The sequence below is a fragment of the Carcharhinus amblyrhynchos genome, chromosome 4, assembly GCF_965287045.1.
Source record: "Carcharhinus amblyrhynchos chromosome 4, sCarAmb.v2.hapA, whole genome shotgun sequence".
In the NCBI taxonomy this organism is placed as follows: domain Eukaryota; kingdom Metazoa; phylum Chordata; class Chondrichthyes; order Carcharhiniformes; family Carcharhinidae; genus Carcharhinus; species Carcharhinus amblyrhynchos.
In genome coordinates, this window is record NC_137327.1 from 26,011,565 (window position 1) to 26,037,172 (window position 25,608).

The window sequence follows — 25,608 nt, forward strand, 5'->3', positions numbered from 1 at the left end:
AGGAGGAAAAATGTCCAGGATATTTAGTCACTGAAGTGGCCAATCTATATCCTTCCCATCTCTATGGTTATCCAGTTGACAGCAGCCGGCACTGAGACAGCTACCTCAAAAAGCGCCAACTCTTCCTTCCCCGAATCTCTTTAGCTGATAAGCAAAATGGCTGGAATGTGGCTGATAGCCGGTCTATCACAGAGGGGAGTTTTGAAAAACCCACAATCATCCCACGTATCATCATCCTGCCATCAGCTCCAGACCACAGGACAATTAATATTCACAATTGCTGCTCTAATGGCAGGCTGTGAGATAGTGATAGGATTCTGCAATATAGTATCTTACTAATAAACATTATCCCATTTCACTCACACATTTCTTTATGGTGGTGATGGAATTCCACGCTGATTGTGGAGAAACACTTTGAACTTGCATTAAGTTTGAGACCAATAATTTCAATTTATGGAACGGTTCTGTGGAATCCAACAAAACCAGAAAATAAAATGAAATGCAAGTTTCAAATTAATAAATTAAAAGTGTCAATTCTTAAACTTTTAAAATTCTGTTAGCTTGTTACAACAATGCTGATTAACATGCAAGTCAAATTAGAGAATATGCAAGTTAAAAATTCTTCAAGCACAATCAAGATGCCCAAGTGGTTAAGAAATTTATAATCAATTTTTATGCAAGGTTCAGGTCACCAAAGAATCATTACAACTCAGTTTCAACTTGAATTTTGCTGAGAAGAGACATATTGTCAAAGCTTTTCCTCTTGCACTCATCAGGCCAAACACAAGTCTGACAGATTTCAAGTGATTATTACAATTCATCCTACAGAAAAGGATACTGATTAGAGTCAACTTGCCAACAATGCGCTAAAGCATCGTCATAGAGAAAGCAACAGGTAACTACAGGCTCTCCACATCCCTGAGTAATTTAATAAAATGCAAAGCTTGAACATATTTCCTTTATTTGCAAAGAACAGGACCCTGCGTGTGAATGCATGTCACTTCCAGCAAGTATAAATGAATCATACTCCAAGTTTCAACTTAAAACTTACTACTATATTTTCTACAAATGTTTATAATTACACGGTTGTGCCACTACAGTTACATATCAAAGGAAAATGCTTAATGGATCAATATTGCCTCAGTGAAATGTATACTAGGCCATTCAGCCACTTGAGCTTGTTTTGCTATCCTAACAACGTGCATTACATGGAGTCCCTGACACGACCAGAAGATGCTTGACTGGAACTAGGTGCAATGTTTTTTTTGAGAAATCTTCTCCACCTATTCTCCTATTGGGAACTACTCCAATACTGCTCACTGACTCCTTAATGGAAGAATACACTCTGATGCAATTTAATCATACCAAATGCTATATGAAATAGGAATCTCCTATATGACCCAGAGAGGAGCTTCAAGCCACATCACACATCCCCTCAAACTTTCATTTACATCATTCTATTCTTCTCTCCTATTTCAGTGTGTCAAAATCTTTCCCCCCATTTCCAGGCTTAATTTCTCTGTATAATTCCAACTCATTCAAACTTCCACATTCATCCCCATTATGGTTTGGAAGTTCCAGGGATCCACCACCACTCAAATCCCTCAACAGAAGAGCAGCATCTTCCCTTCTGCCATCAGACTTTTGAATGGACCTACCTTGCATCAAGTTGATCTTTCTCTACACCCCAGCTATGACTGTAACACTACATTCTGCACTCTCTCCTTCCCTTCTCTATGGGTGGTATGCCTTGGCTGTATAGTGTGCAGGGAACAATACTTTTCATTGTATATTAATACCTGTGACAATAATAAATCAAATCGAACTCCAACTTGAAAATCCTAATTTTTTTTGTTTCTTAAGTCCATCTTGCAATTTAGTTCTCCAACATTCTCCAGTCTTAACCCCATTGGAAAGATTGGACATGCTGGGCCTGTATCCACTGGACTGATTAGAGTCAACTTGCCAACAATGCGCTAAAGCATCATCATAGAGAAAGCAACAGGTAACTACAGGCTCTCCACATCCTGTATCCACTGGACTTTAAAAGAATGAGATATGATTGTGCTGCCACAGGTAAAGTCCTGAGGGGACTTGACAATGTGAATGCTGGAAAGAGGTCTCCCTTTATGGCAGAAAGCAGGACTAAGCAACACAGTGTTAAAAATAAATAATGTCCCATTTAAGATGATGAGGAGAATTTGTTTCCTTCAGGCAGCCAAGAATCTGTCGAACTCTCATCCCCAAAGAGTGGTCAGTACAGGGTCCTTGAATATTTTTAAGGCTGAGGTCGATGGATTCTTGACTAACAAGGGAATCAAAAGGTATCGGAGATAGGCAGGAATAGGGCACAATAATATCAACCATGATCTTAATGAATGGCAGAGCAGGCTTGAAGGGCACACTCCTGTTTCTAATTCTACGTTGTGTGCATGTTTGTATCTGAAAATATCCACTGCTGCAATTCTGCTAAATACTCAATACGCTAAAACTCTTCCCCAAATCACTCTATCTTCGTCCATATCTAAAGTCTTATTAAAACCACATTATTGCAGCCTTTTTGGTCACTTCCCCAATTCCTATGAAACTCCGAGACCATCTGCAATGCCAAAAGCTCTATTAAAGACAAACTGTGGAGTACTGTGCAACAATGTACACTTGCTTTTAACTTTGAAAGGGCTTGTGGAGAATGGGAAGCATACAAGTTGAAGGCATTAAAGTTATTTAGATACAATGTTTGATAATGCATGACAGTATCCCTCAGGCTGCAATAACACATCACAACAACAGCAGCAGCTACTAAAAAGGTCAAAGCATTCAGTGAGCTCCATTTATAAAAAGTATTTAGCACTTTAGCAAGCTGCAAGATCGTCAACCTCTAACTGTCTGGCCACTAATTTGGCTGGGAAACAAATAGAATTTCAGTAAACAGCTACAAGAATAAAAAGATGATTCAGAGAACTAGAATTGGTTTGGATGCCTATTCAATTCAGACTGCAAAGAGGTCACAAGATAGTGAAATTTGATCATCACCACCGAATAACTGATAAAATAGTGCTTCAGTAACAGAAATATTGAAGTGGAAATGATAGAATTCCAAATCTGTGGTGGTGGGGGCCACATGGATATAGCACAAGTTTTTAAAACTGAGGATTTTGAGGTGTTCACATTGGTTGGCAAATCATTAAAACCCTCCATTATGTGCACACAACTCTGTTTGACAGTTTGGATACACGTGCAATTTTACTGGCCCATAATTTAGTCATGCAACAGGATCACAAAGTCTTCAATTTCTTTTTTAATTGCACTCAAGGTCTCAGTTCATGAGCACTTGGTGTATTTTGCAAGTTATTGATCATCCAGAGAAAATGCCTGCTCAGTAGTGCGATTGCCCTTATTGATTCAATAATGATTTGTTACAACTAAATGGTCTTTTCGCAAAAAGTAAAATGTAACTTTCTACTAAGTTTGAAGGGTAGTAGTGGTGTTGAAAGTGTGTAGAACAATCTGTTAGCCAACACCACAAGTGAAAACGAATATGCCACTTGGGATTAAATATCTAAATGTAAGAATAAACATGATAAAATTACACCCAACCTAGAAAATAATTTACAGATATTACTGTAATAGTTAAAGAACTCTTCTTCTGGCCAACTTCAGCATATGTTATTTCCCAAGCTGCATTAATATGATTAAATGAAATGCTTATCAACATTGCAATCTCCAAAAGCAGCACTAAATAAATGTAAAACTGGGAATCATTGTAAATCATGTTGTCTTTCTCCCCACCCCCAAACATTTAGTTGTTTAACTAATCCGGTTGTTAAAAAACCTGATAGCTCTGTTATGATCATTACTTAAAATAAATGGCAGTTTTGAAAAATAGATGGGCAACATTTCTACATTCACATTAGAAAGTCACTCCTAGAAAGATTCAATGTTTGCATCTTAAATGGAAAATAAGTGCCTGCCCAGTAGCTCCAACAGCATAGTTAAGCAACTCTGTCATTTTAACATAAGCATCAACCTCTATAATAGCATACCAAATGGAGTAAAGTGCATAGGAGAGATGGAGGGGCTGCTGGTGTAGGAGTTTCGGCAGTAACATGACTCATGGTGAACTGGTTGCCTGTTCTGCGTCTCTTTTCCAATGCGGGAAAGGAAAAACAGGTTGCTGATTCACTGCAGGCAATCAGACTCTGACACCCCCCTGCCTCTAACTGCTGACCCAATACTGGCTACCCACCCTCAGAAGGCCATTAATCTGTGGAACTCTTATCCCCAGGGAGTGGTAGAAATAGGATCATTGAATATTTTTAGGGCAGAGGTAGATAGATTCTTGACTAACAAGGGAGTCAAAAGGTATCAGGGTTAGGCAGAAAAATAACACTGAAGGCACAATAAGATCAGCCATGACCAATACGTGGATCAATATGTAGCTAAGAAACAGGTGTCACCTGTGGAACCTGAAAACTGTCATCTATACAAGTTGAGGCAGTGATGGCACTCACCACCAATGATAGTGGAGTGCAGGTAATTGAGTATTCTAGCAGGCTTTATTAGTCCACACGACAACACAAACACTAGGCAGCCACTGTTTCTTCAGGCATAACTCTCAGTATACAAATGCAGTTAACTGCACTATCTGCTTGGAATATAAAGAGCAGCATTAAATACATGCTTTCCTCCTGGCCGCCAAATTTCTACCATTATTCATTCCTACAAACATTTACACCAAGATTCATAAATAGTGGACCACTGACCCCCCCACCCCCACACCCCCCACATTACCTAAGCCATAAGTCATTTTTTTTGAATGGTAGGTTCAAATTTATTTTAGAAAATTTAAATATTGTATCAACACCTCACCACGTGCTTCTTTTAAAAGAAGTCAGAGCCCTTCTCTCTCCCAATCCCCCTCAGCTCCATAAATGGAAACACAAATTTCACAAATGTTTATCAATTCAAAGAATGAAAGCTGTAGCGTCATTAGCCAAAGTATAAATTATAAGGCTGAGGATTTTGTAGAACTGTTTTATTGTTCATGAAAATTCCTTTCCTCTGGAATTAAACTTAAATTGTCTCCTTTTGTGTTTTCTTTCAACGCTGAAGAATGGGAAGAGAAATAGACACTTAGAAGTCATTAAGAGTGCAAACTTGAATACTGCAGAATTCCAACAGATATCCATGAGTTTTATTGTACATTACAGAATATTAGAAAGAGTCAAGGTTTCCTTGAAAGGGGTGAGAAGCACAATTTTAATTATGTTTAAACACAAACACTCCCATTCTACTGAACACACCTATTTAAGATATCTGTTAAATGTTATGTTGTTAGGATACGAAATGTTCAAAAAAAACTGCAACTATGCTAAGATTTGATTTTTGCCTCTTGCTCATACAGTCAAGAGTTCAAGTCAAAGGAAGATTAAACTATATATGCTTACCCCCAGCTTATGCATTCCTCACCTTAACACATCCCTCAGCTCCCATTTCGTTGTCCTACCCGCACCCATCCATTTGTTAGTCAAACTTCTAATGTTACAGGTACTCTGAAAATTTATGCGCTTCTGGGCTTACTTTCAGAAAAAGCAAGGCAGAAAATTGATAAATGAATATGGAGAAAAAAAAGGGGGCAAAGATTAGAAAATGGGCACCTAAGGTGATGGCTAATAGTACATTCTTCAATACAAGGAGCAGAGACTGCTAATGCTGTACAATTGCCCAAAAAAGGTAGAAAGCGATAGACCAATAATTACAAGCCAGTCAGTTTAACCTAGGTGATGGGAAAACTATTGGAAAAGTTTTGAGGACAGTATAAACCAGTGCTTCAAAACAAAAATTAGGATGGTTACAACAACACAAAGGCAAAATACTGTAGAAATCTAACTAAGAACAAAAAAGTGCTGTAATTACTCAACAGGTCAAGCAGCATCTGTGGAAAGAAGTACAGTTAATATTTCAAGTCAGTAGAGTTCATTTGTTAAGGAAAGGAGGTGTCCAACCGATTTTTTGAGAAGATAACAAGGAGAGTTGATATAGTGTCTTAAAAAAAAGACTTTTGCCAAGGTCTCACATGGCTCACAGGTCAGAAAAATTAAAGCTCATTAAATTCAACGACATGTGGCAAGTTGGATCCAACATTGACTGAGTGCCCAAAAATGCAATAGTCGACTCATGTTTTTGTGACTGAGACTGTCTGCAATGGGGTTCCTCAAAACTCAGTATTAGGTTCCTAATGTTTTGTGATATGCATCAATGATTTAGACCTAAACGTATCAAGCATAATAAAGACAGTACAGTTGCAGATGATACAAAAGTTGGAATGTGGATTAACTGTGAGGCAAAAAGCTATGGATGACAGGAAATATCATTGGACAGGTCAGGTGAGCAGTCAAGTGGTAAATGGAATATAATGCAAGGATATGAGGCAATACATTTGGGAACGGAAAACAAGGCAGACAAAATAAACAGTAGGACACTGAGCAATTTACATTGGTGTCAGATATCAATCAGTTCACAGCAAAGGAATACAAAGAACAACAGTTATGTTTTAATGAAAGGCCATTGACCAGAACTGTTATTCTGTTCCTCCCTCCACGGATTCTGCTGCAACTACTGAGTATTTCCAGCAATTTTGTGTTTTTATTTCAGATTTTCAGCATCTACAGTGTCTTGCTTCTGTAACATTTCACTAGACAAACACCAAGAATGGGCAGGTTCTTTTATAAGGAAAGGTTGGAGAGGCTAGACAAGCGTCCACTGGAATTTAAAAGAGTAAGTGGTGATTCATAAGAACATAAGAACATAAGAAATAGGAGCAGGAGTAGGCCATCTAGCCCTTCGAGCCTGCCCCGCCATTCAATAAGATCATGGCTGATCTGTCGTGGCTCAGTTCCACTTTCCCGCCCTCTCCCCATAACCCTTAATCCCTTCTCGTATCAAAAACCCATCAACCCGCTTCTTAAAAATATTTAGCGAGGCAGCCTCCACCACTTCAACGGGCAGAGAATTCCAGAGATTCACCACCCTTTGAGTGAAGAAGTTCCTCCTCAACTCCGTTCTAAACCGCCTCCCCTTTATCTTGAGGCTGTGCCCCCTAGTCCTACTGTCTTTTTTGAGCGGGAAGAGTCTCTCCACCTCTATCCTATCCATCCCATTCATCATCTTATACGTCTCAATGAGATCTCCCCTCATTCTTCTAAACTCTAACGAGTACAAGCCTAGTTTATTCAGCCTCTCCTCATAGCTCAATCCCCTCAACTCCGGTATCAGCCTAGTAAACCTCCTCTGCACTCCCTCCAGGGCCAAAATATCCTTGCGCAGGTGCGGCGCCCAAAACTGCACACAGTACTCCAGCTGCGGCCTCACCAATGCCCTATACAGCTGCAGCAAGACCTCCCTACTTTTATATTCAATCCCCCTCGCTATGAAGGCCAGCATCCCATTCGCCTTCCTGACCACCTGCTGCACCTGCAAGCTGGGTTTTTGCGATTCATGCACAAGGACCCCGAGGTCCCTCTGCACCGTCGCCTGCTGCAGTTTTTCGCCACGTAAGTAATAGTCCTTCCTACCATTCTTCCTACCAAAGTGGACCACCTCACACTTCGATCAAAACCTTTAAAATCCTTACAGGTACGGACAGAGTGGACATGGAGGGGACGTTTCCCCTTGTCGGAGAATCTAGAACTAGATGACTGCTGCTTAAAAATAAGGGTGTCTCATTCGAACTGGAGATTAGGAGAAATGTTTTCGGTCAGATGGTCGAGAGTCTTTAGAACTCTCTTCCTCAAAAGGCAGTGGAGTATTTTTAAAGTTGAGATAGCAGCTTGATTAACAAGGGCAGGTGAAAAGTTATCAGGGTAGGCACGAGTGTAAGCGGGTATATGGTGAACATGTGATTGAACTTAAAATCAGATCATCCTATTGAATTGCACAGGAGGGGCTAAGTGGTCTATACTTGCTCCTAATTCATATGTTCATATGTAGTTGCGTTTAGGTCCCACGGGACAATTGTACTAAGTTATTACATCAACAACTTATTTTCGAAAACATTTGTAACCAAATGAAGCATCCCAGGCACTTCACAAGAGCACTATTAAAAAAGTACGACATTGAAATGGGCAAAAGCTTGGTCAATGTGACAAGTTTTAAAGAACGAAGTCTTAAAGGAGGAAAAAGAAGTAGAAGGGGAAAGAATCATAGAATCCCTATGGTGCAGGAGGCAGCCAGTTGGCCCATCGAGTCTGCACCAACCATCATCTCACTCAGGCCCTATTCCTATAACCCCGCATATTTATCCTGCTGATCCCCTGGATACTAGGATTAATTTAGCATAGTCAATCATCCTAACCCACACATCTTTGGACTGTGGGAGGAAACCGGAGCACCCGGAAAAAACCTACACAGACAGGGAGAATGTGCAAACTCCACACAGAGAGTGACCCCAAGACCGGAATTGAACCTGAGTCCCTGGTGCTGTGAGGCGGCAGTGCTAACCACTCTGCCACTGTGCCACATGGGAGGTGGGGATGTAATTCTGAAGTTCAATATCAATAATTGAAGGCACAGCCAAGAGCTGTAATGGAACAATTGAAATTGTGGATGTTCAAAAGGCTAGAGTTAGAGGAGTACAGGTACTTCAACATGTTATGTGGCTGCAGAAGATAAAAGAAATGGGGAGGAGGGAGATCATGGAGGGCTTTGAAAACAAAGATGATAATTTTAAAATCAAAATATTGTTTGACCAAGGACCAATGGGAAATCAGGGAATAGCACTTGCTGTGATTTAAGGCAGAGTCAACAGAAATTGGATGACCTCAAGTTTATGGAAATCAGCAGTGCATTGGAATGATCAAGCCTAAAGACATCAAATGAAAGTTCCAAGCAGATGAGCTAAGACAGGAGTGTATTCAGGCAATGCTACAAAGCAAGAAATAGGTATTCTGAGCGATGGTGTAAATATGGGTCAGCAACCAAATTTATGAGCAGGAAGATACCATTGCAAGTAATTCTCTGGCTATGATTAAATAGATAAGGAGGAAAGCAGATGCCACCACTCCTGGTTTGGCAGAGGTGAAAGCTGGTTGACAGGATTTAAATATGGAATTCTGAGAAGGATCAGGATGGATTTGAGGCGCCAGACAACATTCAAGAGCTATTGAGAGGAAAGGGAGTTTTCAGATGGGACAGTGTTGTGCAAGGAACGTGGGATCAAGTGTTGGTCCTTACAAAGCCGCACTGCACTCCTGCTCATCAATGAGCACCTTGCTTGACAAACAAAATAACTCCTAACTTAACCCCTCCATTATTCTCCCAATCATGTCAAATTTGTCTTTGCAGTTTTCTGTTGACAAAATCTGACTGCTTTTCTGTCTAAAAGAGCAAAACCTTCCTCACACAAAGGGTGAGGTGTTTATTGATTGGCGAGACATACTAATGGTTTAATTATTCACAACCTGGGAAGGAACAGGATGAAAGCTTATTCATCAGCATTTTATCCACTCAATCTCAGTGGCTTTCAAAAAAAATTCACATACATATTTTAAACATGACTTCCCCTCCCCTCCACAAATCTTTGTGAAAGTATTGCCAAAAATATCCTGAAATGCAATAATTAAAGTCTATATATTGCTTTTCAAACAGCAACAGAAACTTTTAACTGCACGGAGTTTACCTGGCAACTGCCACACTTCTGAATCCTTCCTCTTGCCTGTTGACCAGTTCGCTTCCTGTTCTTCTGGAGTTTTGGGTACATCCGGCAACCCTTGGTCTGAAATTTAAAAAGTACTTGTTACTGAGAGTTTAAATGAATCACAATACTTTTAATGTCATAAGTAGGGAATTAATAATAATATTACCATTTGTAATTTTACAATTAGCACAATGCTTTTCACACACAAATTAAATTTTTGTTTTATTTTTTAGAACTTGGCACATAGCAAGAGTTTTGGATCCCGTACACACTTCCCATAGGCACTGTTGTAAATTTTTACTGATTCGGGTAGAGAAACACCAAGGCAGATAGCCATATGATAACAGGTTTATGAGTTTGCCCATGGCCAAGTGAGGAACATCAATGTTAATGCATATAGAGGGGTGCCACAACAGGGGGACGAACTCTAAATCTTTGACAGAAGTAACTGGCAGTTTTAATTGCCTGCAGTCCCTGGCAATACACATTCTTGTATTGCAATGATGTGAAGGGCCTTCAATGTAGGTAGAATTATTTAAATTGAAGACTGAGACAGCATCTTCAGTGGGCCTATTTGTTGCACTCTCCAAATATTGTTTTAAAAAAATAATTACTTCGATATACAACCTATGTATTAATTGCACATAAGGCAATTCTTATCCTTTACCACACCTGGGCCACACAGTGCCCATAAATCATTGATTCAGTTTATAGATGTATAAATGTTCTGCCTTTAATTGATATCTTTGTGATTTTACATATTTCCACGGCAAAAGCAGCTCTATCTTAAAATCAGAGCATTCAAATTCTGTAGACATTGGGGAAGTCATCTCGTCAACAATTACAACTCCCCTATTACCAAGGCACTCAATGTAATGTGATGCAGAGATGCAGGCAAGACTTGGCATTGGGGTAAGTAGAACTAAATACATATTGCCGCTTGAATGCGTACCCACTCACCGTGGGTGAAAATTATTAGTGGTGCTGCAAATTTCCAGCCTCTACCATCTGGAAGGACAATGGTAACAGATGCATGAGAACACTAATCATTTACAAATCATTCACATGTATCTAAGTTTCTTCAATATATCACAATCCCGACTTGGACATACACCATTGTTCCTTTGCTTTCAAAATTCTGGAACCCCTTTGGTGCTATTGAATCACTTTCCCCACATAGTGATCCTTCTCAGCACCAGTATTTTCTCAAAGGTAACTGATGTTAAGCCTGGCCTACAATGCCTTACATCTTTAAAAAGACTACCTTGGGTAGAATTTCCCCATCCCACCAGCCATTGGAATCATAGCAGGTGGGACACAGACCAGGCAAAGGTCTGTTAACCTCGGTAGGAATTTCTGGTCTTGGGGTGAGCGCAGCCGGAAAATCCTGCCCCACAAGTCAAACACGGTCAAAATCACAGCCAAAACACTAAATGCAGCTAAAGGTACAACACCTTTCACAGTACCTTTGTCTCGTATTCACGTACAAACACAAATTCCTTTCGACTCTAACATCAAAATGCAGTTTTATTTAAGTGACTTTTAATTACTGTACACCTCATTATACACGTATCATAACAATGATCAAATTACCAAGTACAAGCGAACAGATGCCCAAGGTGTTCTAAGTCCTGAACAATGTATGTGGAGCACATATAGGTCCAGGACTCACCATTATATGTGAAGTTCTAAGGTCATTCCAATTATACATATGTAATTTTGTTGGATAAAACAATACCATATACTTCTAAAAAGCTATTTGAATTTATCTGGAATCAAATCAATATAGCCCAAGATATTAAATTATCAACTAAAAGGCAATGTCCAGAGACAATCTCATCAATCCTCTTACTAGTTACATTTTGTTGAAGATTTCAATAAAATTTCCCTTTCAAATTTCCATCTTGGTCACTGTTGAAGCAAGAAGGTTTACCCACTCTCTGCGCTTAACACATGACTGCTTAACAGAAATTTTTCAATTATCTATCTTTCCACAAACATCCCATGGCTCCCTTTGTGACAGGTATGTTTTGCTTTGAATGTGAAATTAGGTATGATTGGAATATCATACCCAATTCAGAAATGCTGACTGGACAGTTTTTGTTCTGTAATTTCAGAACATTCAAGATTCTAGTACCTTTACACCCAAATGGCAATCAAGCAATGAGTGAGTGCATGGTCTTTTAGACCATCAATGTACTGCACTTTTGAAGTAATATGAATGTTTTTCCTCAACTAAGCTCCATAAATACAGCATTGCACTGTTGGAAAAAAACTTGAACAACTTTGGGATAATCATTCTGATCAATTTTTCCTTTTGCCACAATACCATGAAAACATGAGCGACATTACTGCTTTTGTGTCACACAGCCATATGCATCATTGTCCCATTGTCTGTCAGTGAAAAATTCATCAGACATACAGGAAAGAGAGACTTAAAGGATTAAATTATGAGATCAGGTAACAAACTTTTGCCCATTTGTGTCACTACATAAAATTGAGTGGTAGTTTAATAGAGGTGTTTAACATGATAAAATAATTCATTCGGGTAGATAAAGCAAAATAATTTGCTTCAGGTTTGTGCCCAGGTTAAGGTTGAGAACACAGAACAAAAGGGACAGAACCATAAAATAGCCTCTCCATTCAGGAGGGAATCGAGAAGCATTGCTGCACAAAGAGTAGTAGACATTTCCCCAAAAGGATCTAAATGCTGGATCAACTGAAGCTTTCAAGACAGAAATCATTAAAGTGTTTTGTGAATTTAGGTATCAAGAGATATGGAGCAAATGCAGGAATGGGACTGAGTGCAGAAAAACTAAGACCAAGCTCAATGATGGACAGGTTCAAGTGGGTGAATGGCCTGTGCCTGTTCAGTTCCTATGAAACCTGCATACCACAGGTCTTTGGTTGTCTATGGTACTTAGAGTTGCACAAGTCCGCTTACCTCCCTATGTGTTACTATAAAAGAGAGCCAAATGAATTAACATAATTTAAATCACAAATATCCTTCATTATTATCTTCTCTGGGCTAATTTCAACACCTCCATAAATTCATACAATGCAACTCAACTCAAGATAGATCTTCCAAAGCTTACTGTTGAAAAGATAAATGACATTTATTGGCATTCTTTGTAGCCATTATTTTTAACTAACAGGCAAAACTCATTCTAAGTACAGTAGGATACAATGAGGGAGCCAATGCTATGGCTATCTGAAAAGTCATCTTAATAATGTATTGGAATTATTTGCTAATATAGTGAGTAATGGTGTGCCTTAACAACTGTCACAACATGCTTTCATAGCAACTTGATAAATTCTATATTTATGGCAGCAAGATTTCTTTGATAAGTTTACCTTGTTAGTCTGTATATGACAGTGTATAGATTATCGCCCAAAGTGCATGTTTGTCTTTATACTGAAGCATGATAACTAACATTTTCAAATTGATGTGTCATAAACAGCTATTCCGCCACGTCATTAACTTTTATATTATCAATGCTGAAAAGATAACAAAATTATCACATAAATCAAAAAGCTGCCAAAATTGAATGGATTCTAAAAGTAATAACAGAAAACATGCGATTCCAATTTTAAAATATCATCTCCTCATGAATAAAGAAAGTTGATTGGAAATACAGTCTTCCTCCATGACCTTAATATTGTTATCAACTTATCATTTTGACAAACAAACCAGTACCAGGTGTAACATACACACTGCTTCCAAACTCCCTAACCCTAATCCCTGTCCTAGCTCACATCTGATAAGTATGTACTTCCCTTTTATACAGCGAGGGCAAAGTCTGGTAAAAACAAGCAGCCTTTACTGGAGTATTTCCAAATAATTTTCCTAAACTTTTTTTTTGAGTGGATTCTCTGCTGAAAGAAAAGAAAAATGAGTAATAGTGGGCAAGGATAAAATTGTGTGATCTAACCAATAAAACATTCTTGCAATCTCCATTTATTCCTCTGTAACACGCAGAAGAAATTTTCAGTCAGCTTAACCATGTATATTCAGAACTACGGATTTAAACAGAGTCGAACTTAATGCTGTTGAGACAATCCCTATACAAAGCATAAGATATTACATTGGATTCTAAAACAGCAAATTATTTTAGCTCAGGTTTAGAGCCTTGCAAAGCCTGGCTTAGAGACGCAATACATCGTGGGGGAATACTAATTACCAAAATTTTTTTGCTCATTCTTATGCAAATTAGCCAAAAGACTAACATGCAATAATATTAATTTTAATCTAATCTGACTTCATCAATGTGCAACTTCAATCCCAAACATTTTCATAATCTTTTCTCTTACTGTTGTTTAAAAACTACAACGTCAATCTTTCCAGGAGCCCTTGGCCGCTCCCAAAGACAGTAAAGAGGAGATATCATCCATTTTACCCTACCTCTTGCCATTTTATTTCACCCAGATTATGACTGTTGTGTGCCACAATTCTCTTGTTACCCTGCATTACTTGGGGCTCCCAATGCATAACTTGTATGCACAGATGTGCAACAGCGTGCCCCACCCACAAAATGCACTATAGGAACTCATCAAGGTTCCTTAGACAGCACCTTCTAAAACCACAAGTGCTACCATCTGGAAGGACTAGGGCAGCAGATACATGGGAACACCACTAGCTGGAAGTTCCCCTCCCATGTCACTCACCGTCTTGACGTGGAAACGTTTTGCCATTCCTTCACTGTCGCTGGGTCAAAATCCTGGAATTCCCTAACAGCATGCTGTGTATATCTACACAACTTGGACTGTAGTAGTTTAAGGCAGAGGCTCACCACCATCTTCTTGAGGGCAATTAGGGATGTGCAATAAACGCTGACATAGCCAATGGTTCCACATGAAGGAATGAATAGAAGTGCCATTCAACCTCAACAACAAAACTGAAAATAGATAATCACCACTTTCAATAAACGCAAGACTAAGCTGGTTCTTCCTTAGCTCCATTACTACTCTGCAGATTACAATACCAACAATTGCTCTAACATGAGGGGATACTTCCACATCTTGGTACTAGGGTTTGAATACCTGTGCCAAAATCATTAAGGCGGTTACATAATTATGTATAAATGGGATATGTCAAACCATGCTATATCAGCTTGATAAGATGGATGTAAAAATCTCATTTGAAGAGGAAGTTCACTCAGTGCACTGATTAACATTGTTCTCTGAACCAACAGCATTAAAATAGGTTTACTTGGCAAATACTTCACCGCCAATGATTGGACAGTGCTGTGTGCAATGTGCCAACAATACAAGTACATAGTTTATTAAAAGTGGCATCACAGGTGGACAAAGTGGTGAAGAAGGCATTTAGCACACTGGCCTTCGTCAATCAGGGTACTGAGTATAGGAGTTGGGACATTACATTACAGTTGTATAAGTCATTAGTGAGGCTGTTCTTGGGAGTATTGTGTACAGCTCTGGTCACCCTGTTTTAGGGATGACATTAATAAACTAGAAGGTGCAGAGAAGATCTATGAGGATGTTGCCAGGACTAGTGGGCCCGAGTTACAGGAAGTGGTTGGCCAGGCCAGGGCTTTATTCCTTGGAATGTAGGAGAACGAAGGATGACCTTACTGAGATGTAGAAATCACGAGGTAGGGTGAACGCACGCACAGCCTTTTTCTAAGGGTAGGAGAATTGAAAACTCGAGGACATAGGTTTGAGAGAGAGAGAAACGATTTAAAAGGCAGCTGAGGGGCAACTTCTTCATGCAAAGGGTGATGCATGGATGGAATGAACTGCCAGAGAAAGTTGTTGAGGCAGGTTCAGTAGCAATATTCAAAAAGCATTGAGGTAAGTACATGAATAGGAAAGGATTGGAGGGATATGGGCCATACACAGGAAATTGGGACTAACTGGGAGGGCACCATGGACCAGTTGGACTGAAGGGCCTGTTTTTGTGCTGTATTGCTCTATGATGCTAGAACTCTAACATAACAGTGAATATGCTTCAAAAATAATTAATTTGCTGAGAAGCACTTTGGATAGCTCGAAGAAAGCTAAAGATGTTATACAAAAGATAAATTCTATCTTTCTTTGCAATGCATTGAATTGAGATGGCTGCTGTAAACACCAAGAAAGGGTGAGGGGAGGGGTAATAGTCAATACCAAGGCAGCCTGTATTGCAGGAGACCATTAATAACCTTGGAGAATCGGCAAGTGAAGTTCAACACAGATAACTGAAGTTGTACTTTTGGGAGGAAGAACAGGGAGGTCATTTATTATTTGGAAGGTGCAAGTGTAGGCGAGGTACAAAAACAAAAGGGATCTCAGAGTACAAATGCATCAATCACTAAATGTTGAGCCACAGATTAGCAAGGCCGCAAAAAAAAACAATTCAAGCACTAATTTTTATTTCAAGGGGGATAGAATCGTAAAGCAAGAAAGTAACACTAAACCAGGATTGAAACTTGGTTCAACCACACTGATTTGCTATGTGTAATTCTGATCATTTTTTAATGTTAAAAAAGAGAGGCACCGGAAGGGGTGCAGTGATTTACAAGGATGATGTCAGAAATGTGAACAGTCACTGATCAGGAAAGGATTAAAAGGCTGAGTCTCTTCTCTCTTGAAAAAAGGTGGCTGATGGGTTATTGAATAGAGGTCTTTAAACTGATGAGAGCTTGTGTCCAGAGAGAATGTTTCCACTTGTAGGGAAGAGCATAATTAGAATACATCAATACAAGATCGCCATGAAGAAGTTCAATAGGGAATTCAGAAGAAACCTCTCCATCCAAACACTGATAAGAATGTGGAACTTAGTATCACAGAGTGGTTGAAGTGGGTAGTACAGATGTATTTAAGGAAAAATTAGACAAGCGTATCTGGGAGAAGGGAATAGATGGTTTAATGGTTGATTTCAATGGGGAAAGATGGGAGGAGGCTTGAGCCTAAAGACCAGTATGGACTGGCAAGGCCAAATGGCCTATGTAATCTGAGGAAATACATCTGCATGAAGTACCAATAGTCCCTCAAGAGCTAACTACATTGTGTAATACTTGCAAAGAAGAAACATAACTGGAAAGTAAGTTTCACGAGGTCTGCTACAACAAAGTTAAAAGGAGACAGCGCAGAAAACTAAAACACAGATGACAGATCCGGAAATGAATAAACAATAGGCAATAAGAGATTTGCAAAGAACCAGAAGGGGATGGTAATTATGAGCAGATGAATGACATAGGGAGCATGCAAGATTGACAGCAATATTGCAGTCGTAGGGGATACTCCTATGTAACAAGGTTCAACAGAATGTGTTGACTAAGAATGGTGCGCTACTCCTGATATACTCAAGTTTGATATAGCAGTTGACTGAGTAGATGGGTCAGATTGTGAAGTATGAAAGGGATATACCAGATCTTATGGTCCATATGGAAACCAACAATATTTGTTGACATATAATTACATTTCAGGAATTGGGGATTATTTTGAAAAGGGATTCAAAACTGTAAATCTCAGAATGGATCCCAGCGAAACAGACAGATTAAGCTGCTCGACACATGGTGTAGAACAGAGGATTTCAAATAATTGGCTCACCCCAACTACTTCCCAAAGTAGGAAAGTTTTTACAATCAAAAGCTGCACATTAATCTTAGCCAACAGAATAAATTAAACAGTAGAGAAGGACTTTAAACTGAGGGAGCAGGAGGGAAACAAATAAATGCAGCAAAGAATAAACTAAAATGTATTTACATGAATGTCAGATAATTTTTAAAAAGTGGATTAATATTAAGTATAGCAAGTCAAATGCTAAAAGAAATTGTACTAGTTGCTGAAACCTAATTGCTGTGTGTGAGCAGAGAACATATCTGTACTACTGTGCGTATAGGAGAGGAAATAAAGGGTGTGGTGGCATCATCAGGAAAGGTTCATACTTTGCAAGAGGAAGGAACTGGGAGTTAGCAGAATCTTTTGGGTGGACCTGGAAGACTCAGAATGGTTACAGCACAGAGGGCTTCCATTCAGTCCATCATATCCAACTCAACTGATCCCAATTCCCCCATGTTTCCTGGACCCCTGCAAGCATTTTCACTTCAAGTACTTCACCAATTCCCTTTTCAAAGACATGACTGAATCTGCCTCCACCACACTCTCAAACAGTGCATGCTGGATCCTAACCACCTCTGACATAATGAGGTTTTTCATCACGTAGCCATTTTTTGTGCCAATCACCAAAAGCCGATCTCTTCTGATTCTCAACCCCTTTGCCAATGGAAATAGTTTCTCCCTAACTACTCTTCCTAGTCCCTCATGATTTTGAGCACCTGTATCAAATCTCCTCTTAACCTTCTCTTAATGGAACTCAACCCCACTTTCTCCAAATTGTCCACATAATTGAAGACTCTCATCGCTGAAACCATTCTTATAATCTTTTCTGCATTCTAAGGCCTTCACATCCTTCCTAAAGTGCAGTACTAGTATCGGACACAACAGGTTCATCCAAACTTCATTGCTTTTATACTCTTTGGCCGAAGATCCTGTATGCCTTTTTAATTATTTTCTCAACCAGCCCTGTATTTTGTGTATTTACACCCTCGTATTTCTCTATTCCTCTATCCAATTTACAATTATACCATTTATTTTAAATTGACTCTTCTCATTCTCCCTACTAAAACATATCACCTCATTCTTCTCATATCACCAGCCTGCATCCTCTGGAAATCCATCACTATCCTCACAATTCCAAGTTTGTCTCATCTGCAAAATTTTGAAATGTATAGGTGCACCCTAGTCTAAGTTAGGAACGTACATCAAGAAAGCATTTGTCCTCCTATTGACCTGCAGGGAGCCCCAACATATGCCTTCCTCCAGTCAATAAAAACTGTTCACCAATTCACTTTTTTTGTCACTCAGTCAATGTTAGATCCATGCTGCCACTATCCTTTTTATTTCATGGGCTTCAACTCTGGAGGCAAGTCAATTATGAGACACTTTATCAAATGCCTTTTGGAAGTCCATGAACATGGCATTATCTTCCTCAACCCCCTCAAGGTAATTAGACAAAATCTGTCCTTTTACAAATCTGCGTTGGCTTTTAATTTTATCGAAGCAACTGCATCTTTTGTCCCAGATTATAATTTCTAAAAGGCTTTCCCACCGTCAAGGTTAAACTGACTCATCTAATTCTTGGATTTGTCCTGAAATTCTTTGAACAGAAGTGCAACATTTGTATTGACTAGTTTAAAAAAGTCAATAGGCCCTGCTACAAATGTGAGTCTGCCACATGTACTTGCCTAGAGTTTAATGGAGTCAGTCACTTTAATGAACGGTCAAGTGTCACCCCTGACTCCAGAGGCACAGTTTAATTTGGCAATGACCCTTGTTTAATTGGGATGAATAGAATCACAAATATCTGTGATTGCCATCATGATGCATTTTCTCTACTCATTCTCTTTGACCTCTCTGGAGTCTTTCAAATAGCTGGCCACACTACCGTCCTGCACTGCCTATCGCTCATGCTTCATCATCTCTTACTATCAAATTGGAGCTTAATTCATTCTTGAGATGTTGGCATCACTGGCTAATTAGCATTTATTGCCCATTCTTAATTACCCCCAAGAAGGTGGTGCTGAGCTGCCTTCTTGAACCACTGCAGTTCATGTGGCGTAGATACACCACAATGCTGTGAGGGAGTGAGTTCCAGGATTCTGACCCAGAGACAAATCCCTGCGCTGTTCCAAGAAAGACTTGCATTTAAGAAGCAGCTGACAAATCTCAAAGCACACTACAGCTAATGAACGTTTTGCAATATAGTCACGATTGGTAACAGCCAAGCTGAACACAGTAAACTCCCACAAACAGCATATGTGGTCATGACCAGGCACTTTTCTTTTAAAAGTGAATTGGCCAAGGGATAAATACTAGCCACGTCATCTGGTCTTCAGATGAGTGTCAGGAGATACATATTGGCCAGGTTGTTGTGTGGGAGAATGTTGCACAATATTTGAAGTAGTGCCACGAGATCGATTACATCCATCTGAATGGCTACATAGGGATTCGGTTAATGTTCCATCTGAAGGATAGCACATCAGTATTGCACCAGAATATCAAACTAGATTCTGTGTTCAGTTTTTGGTGTGGGACTTAGGGTGTGGGCATTACCATCTGGGCCAGCATTTCCTGCCAACCCCTATTTGCCTTTGAGAAGGTGGTGGTGAACTGCCTTCTTGAATGGTTGTAGTCCATCTGGTGCAAGTACACTCACACACCATTAGGAAGGGATTGTGACCCATTGACAGTGAAGGAATAACAATATAATTGCAAGTCAACTGAGTGTGGGACTTGGAGGTGGCAGTGGGAGGGGGTAACGATCCCATGCATCTACTGCCTTCATCCTTCTGGGTGGTAAAGATCACAGCTTTGGAAAGTGGTGTTGAATGAGCTTTGGTGAGTTTTTTGTAGATGGTACACACTGTATGTCAGTGGTGGCTGGGGTGCCAATCAAGTGGCCTGCTTCGCCCTGGCTGGTGCTGAGCTTGTTGAGTGTTGTTGGAGCTGCATTCATCCAGGCAAGTGGAGAATTATTCCATGACATTCCTTACTTATAGATGGTGGACAAGCTTTGGGAAGTCAGGAGGCAAGTTACTTAGTACAGAATTCCCAGCCTTTGACCTGTTGTGGCCATAGTATTTATAAAGCTGGTCCAGTTCAGTTTCTGGTCATTGGTAACCCTCTGGATGTTGGTAGTGGGGGATTCAGCAATGGAAATATCATTGAATGCCCAAGGGGAGATGGCTGGATTCACAATTGTTGGAGAAGGACACTGCCTGGCACTTCTCCGGCATGGAAATTACTTGTCACTTATCAGTCGAAGCTGGAATGTTCCAGGTCATGTTGCATACTGCATAGAGTGTTTCAGTATCTGAGGAATTGTAAAAGGTGTTGAACATGGTGCATTCAGCAGCGAACATTCCCACTTCCTACTTTACCATGGAACAATAATGGTTGGGCTTAGGATACAATGCTGAGGAACTCCTGCAGAAACATCCTGGGACTGAGCTGATTTGCCTCCAACAACTGTTGTCATCTTCCAATCTGCTAGCTATGATTCCAACCAATTCCCATTTACTTCAATTTTGCCAGGGCTCCTTAATGCTACAGTTGGTCAAATATTGTCTTGATGTCCATGGCGTAAGCTCTCACCTCCCCTTTTTAGTACAGCTCTTTTGCTCATGTTTGGACTCAGGCTTTAAGTAGGTCAAAAGTCAAGTGATTCTTGATAAACAAGGGGGTGATGGCTTACCTGGGCTAGACAGGAGGATACAGTCAGGTCAGCTATGATTTTATTGAATGGCAGAGCAGGGTCAAAGGGCCAAATGGTCGACTCCTGCTCCTTGTTTGGTGGATTACACCTCTAGTCAAAGTTCAACTTTAAAGATGTTACCTTAATCCCTGCTTTGTTATCGTGAAATTACAGGGAAACACAGCCCACATGGCACTTCATTCTTTGGAAAAGATAGAGCAAGGCAGGACAGGTGGAAAATTTGAATGAGGTCTATAAAATGTTCACAGGCAATGAGAATTCACACCTAGGGAAGTTCTTCCATTTGCCACAATTTGCCTGAGACACTGGGCACATGGTTTAAAATGTTATGGGTCTAAAAAGAATATAGGAAATTCAGTTAATTTATCTGAAATAGTAGGGTGATAGAATGGTAGAAAAGATCAGGTCATGGATTTTATTTTGAAAAAACAATTCAAAAAACTATTAGCACAACTTCTTCAGGGTTATCCGTTCCAATATTGCAACAAGGGAACTGTGGGGTCATTTGGTTTGTCTGACTTATTGTTCCAATAGTCTTCCACTGCTTGGCATATTATATAGAACATACTCCAGCCTGACCATTTGGGTTGTCACCTCTCTTTCACCCACCACGCTCACTATGGAGTATTCCTTTTAATTTGATTTCCAGCTTTCAAATACTACACACCAAATGTGTGTGTGCTATATCAGGACAGTAAGATAACCATGGGATCTTTTACCACTACCCCAGAAGATAGCAAATATACAAGAATGATGGGAGAAAAATTAAATAACATTAAAGCGAATAAGAATTTAGAAAGTTGGACAAAAGGCAAAATATTCCAAATGGAATCAACAGAGGGTCCCTCTCAAAACATTTACCGTCTATATTAAAAAAGTCACTAATTAAACACCAACAGAAATGAGAATCAAAGATATGGATATACATGTTGGTCTGATTCTAAAATAACTGTACCCACACTAGACAGGTCTTTCAATGCAGGGTGAAATGTAATAACCCAACCTGAGAGGAAACAACATTGCCGTAAGTAAATTGATCTTGTTCAGGAAACTGAAATCAAGGCCATGTTAACTCCTGATCACATGCCCTAAATAGTGGAAAAAAATAACAAATGAAAGTCAATGCTAACACATCAAATCAAGGAATATATATATATACTTGACTTTAGGTACGAGTGATCAAATCGATTGTGCTTGCGTTGGCTGCTTGAATTCCATGGGCCATTGCAAATTAGAAAATTAATTTTCCTCGTTCTCATAATCCCATCCATATTTTTGAAATCTATGTCCTTACAGTCCTGATCTTCGCCTTTGCTGGAGCATCAGTATACAGTTCTCTCCCCGCTATGCCACCACAGCCTCCTCTAGGTAGTTTTATTTATAAAACTGACCTTTTTCTTTAAACAAGTATTGGGAATCTCTATTCTGGACATTTCCTCACTTTTCTTCCCACCCCAGAACACAGTTTCCAAAGTTTACATAAAACAGCTTTATTCTCTATTGTGAGAAGACAAGCTGTGCAGGTCAACATTCTTGATTGCTGCACGAGAGGGAGGAAACCATCTTCTTAAATTAGAGTGGGTGGAAAGGGAACTTAAATCACACATGGGGCTGGAAAGCTGATTCAGTCAGAGACATGCTAGGTGACTTAGAGGAGGTATAGATGAATAATTTTTTTTTGAAACAGGCAAAGTTAAATTTAAATAAAACATATTACTCAGTATTTTTTTTAGTTGGAAAAATACAAACCATAGCCTAATTTAGTTTTTTACATATTAAAATAGAAATGGGATATCTTAATTTAAGGAAGGAAATGCATGAGAAAATTGCCCACCGATAGCTAAGTACTTTTTAAAAATGAAATAAAGCTACCTTTTCCAAGAAAGTCTGAACAAGCCTAAACTGCAAAAAAAAAGTACATGAGAAATTTTATTTTACATGAACGCCTAACAGCAGGATCAATTTAAATCAATTACAAAATGATTCCACCTATGCAGGGATGTATTTTAACCTAAATGATCTTCCAAAAATTGTGTTTGGGTGATCCCACTTCACTAGAAAAACCATCCCCTGGATTTCCTCATGTGGCCCAGTAGCTCTATTTTGGATCCCTCCTGCACTCAGCTGCTCAGTGACTATACGTGGCTACAGAAAACTCAACATATATGACCTCAAATTCTACTTTATTGCTCTGACCATTAGGCTACCGCTGAACAATTCAACCACCACCCAAAATCCTGGAAGAGAAATTTCCTCTCTTCCAAAATCAAGGTCATCCTGTTACTGAAACCAATTCCACTTTGGTGCTCTCTTACTAACCTCCCACTAGATCTTTCCATTGTCTCAATCTCAGTGATTTATTAAACACTTTCTCAACAAGCAATGGCATATTCAATGCCCCATATACAATTATCTTGTTCTTCTGACCAAAATGAATCACTTCATTCTTCCCTGCATTAAATTTCATCTGCTACTCATCCACCAGTTTGTCTCCGTGCTCTTGACATTTATCATTATCCTCCTTATAGTTCACAATACTTCAACGTTTTTGTCGTTTGCAAATTTTGAAACTTCACCCTGGATACCCAAGTCTAGATCATGAAAGTACACCAGACAAAGTAGGGTCCAATAACTGAACATAATTTATCTGTACCATGTATAATCAATCATAGAATCCCTACAGCACAGGAGGCCATTCGGCCCAAATCACAATCCCATCCAGGCCCTATTCCTGTAACCCCTCATATTTACCCTGCCAGTCCCCTGACACTAGGGTCAAATTAGTATGGCCAAATATCTTTGGACTTTCCTCAGGTTTCAGAAATAATGTTTCGTCACTACTGTTTCCTTCAACTCTGCTAATTTCATATCCATGTTGCCACTGTCCCTTTTATTTCATGGGCTCTAACTTTGCTCACAAGCCTGTTATGTAACCCATCATTAAATGCCATTTGGTAATCCATGTACATCAAGTTAACCCTCATCCACCTCATCACATCAAAAAGTTCAAGCAAGCTGGTTAAACACAATTTGCCCTTGACAAACCCAAAATTACACGGATTCATACTTCAAATTGAAATTGGTCTTCTCTGCTCCCACCTGCAGGAAAAGGGACAACTTAGCGACAATATGGTTTTCTTATGTAAATATCTTTTGAAACTGCTAAATAATGGATTCTAAAATAGAGTATTATGTATTTTTGCTGTAATAAATTATTTATTATTTTGCTGGATTTCCTTAATTCACATTTGTACAAATGGTCATTAATTTTGTACCAATTCATCATTTCTACATGTTTTCACACCAAGGTTAAACTAACTGGACTCAACCTTATATCCTTTCTTAAACAAGAACGCAACATTTGCAATTCAGTCATCAGGCACCATCCCCGTACCAAAGGAGGATTGGAAGATTTTGGCCAGTGTCTCCATAACTCCCTCCCCTTTCTTTCCTCAATATCCTTGGGTCCACTTCATCTGGCCGCCTGGTGACTTATCAATTTTAAGTGAAGCCAGTGTATCTGATGCCTCCTTTTGATCAATTTTTAGTCAAGTTAGTATCTCAACCCTTTCATTATGACTTGGGCATTCCACCAGCTGCCGTGATGGGATTTGAACTTGTCTCTCAAGCTTTAGTCGAGGCCCCTGCATTGCTAGTCCAGTAACATCATCACTAAACCACTGTCCTCTAATATTGAGGCAGAGGAAGGGTTGGTATGTTACTGCAACAGGTACGTCAATATGATCGTGTACGTGTTTAGTCAGTAACCTGGCACTGACAAAATACCACTGACCTCTCAAATGCCACATTCTCCTTGGCCGTCTGCTTGAAGTGAGGTATGCAAAATCATAAGTAGCGCTTTTAGTAAAACACTCCACAAACGTATTACAAACAAAACTTGACAGCAAACCAACCACAAGGATATTAGGACATCATGAGATGTCATTATAGGGAAGCTTTTACAGCAGTAGTGAGATAGGTGGAGAGGTAGAGGGATGAATTTCCCATAGCTTAGGGCCTTCGAAATTGAAAGCATAGCTATGAATGGTAGCTCAATTAAAATAGTGGGACGTGTAAAAAGCCAGAACTGGAGGAGCATAGAGATCAGAGATTGAAACAAAGGTGAATGTTGTAAAATTCTGGTATTGCCAGATTGTTATCAATTTAGCAGCAAGTACAAGGATAATGGGTGAATGGAACTTGGTACGATTTAGGGTACATGCAACCGAGATTTAAATAAGCACAGAAGCTGGAAGGCCAGCCATATGAGTGTTGGAATAGTCTGATCTGGCAATAGTAAAAACATTAATGAGTGTCAGCAGCAAATGAGTTAAGACAACAGCTGGATTTGGGTGATGTCGTGTAAGTGGAAACCAACTTGCAAATGTTTGGATGTAGTAGGAATCTTATCTTGGCAGAGGGTAATAAATAGGACATCAAGGCTGCAGGCATTTTGGTTCAGCATTAAACCATTGCCAGGGATCACTTTCACAGCTAGCAAACAAAGTCTGTAGCAAAGGTAAAGAAAATGGTTGCAATCTTCCCAAAGTTTAGGTGGAGGAAATTTCTCTCAACCCAGTCTGTATGACAGATAAACAAACAGTCTAAGAAAACAGAGGCAATGGAGGAGTTGAGA

The 25,608-nt window shown here is 39.5% G+C and overlaps 1 protein-coding gene across 5 annotated transcripts in view; it reads right to left on the reverse strand.

Moving 5' to 3' along the window:
• Positions 1 to 25,608, reverse strand: part of zfpm1 (zinc finger protein, FOG family member 1) — a 196,544-nt gene that overhangs the window by 110,972 nt on the left and 59,964 nt on the right. For all 5 annotated transcript variants that reach the window (XM_080186879.1, XM_080186876.1, XM_080186880.1 and 2 more), the window contains exon 3: positions 9,677 to 9,772. In XM_080186879.1, coding sequence (XP_080043005.1) covers positions 9,677 to 9,772 — 96 coding nt within the window. The remainder of the gene's footprint in view (positions 1 to 9,676; positions 9,773 to 25,608) is intronic.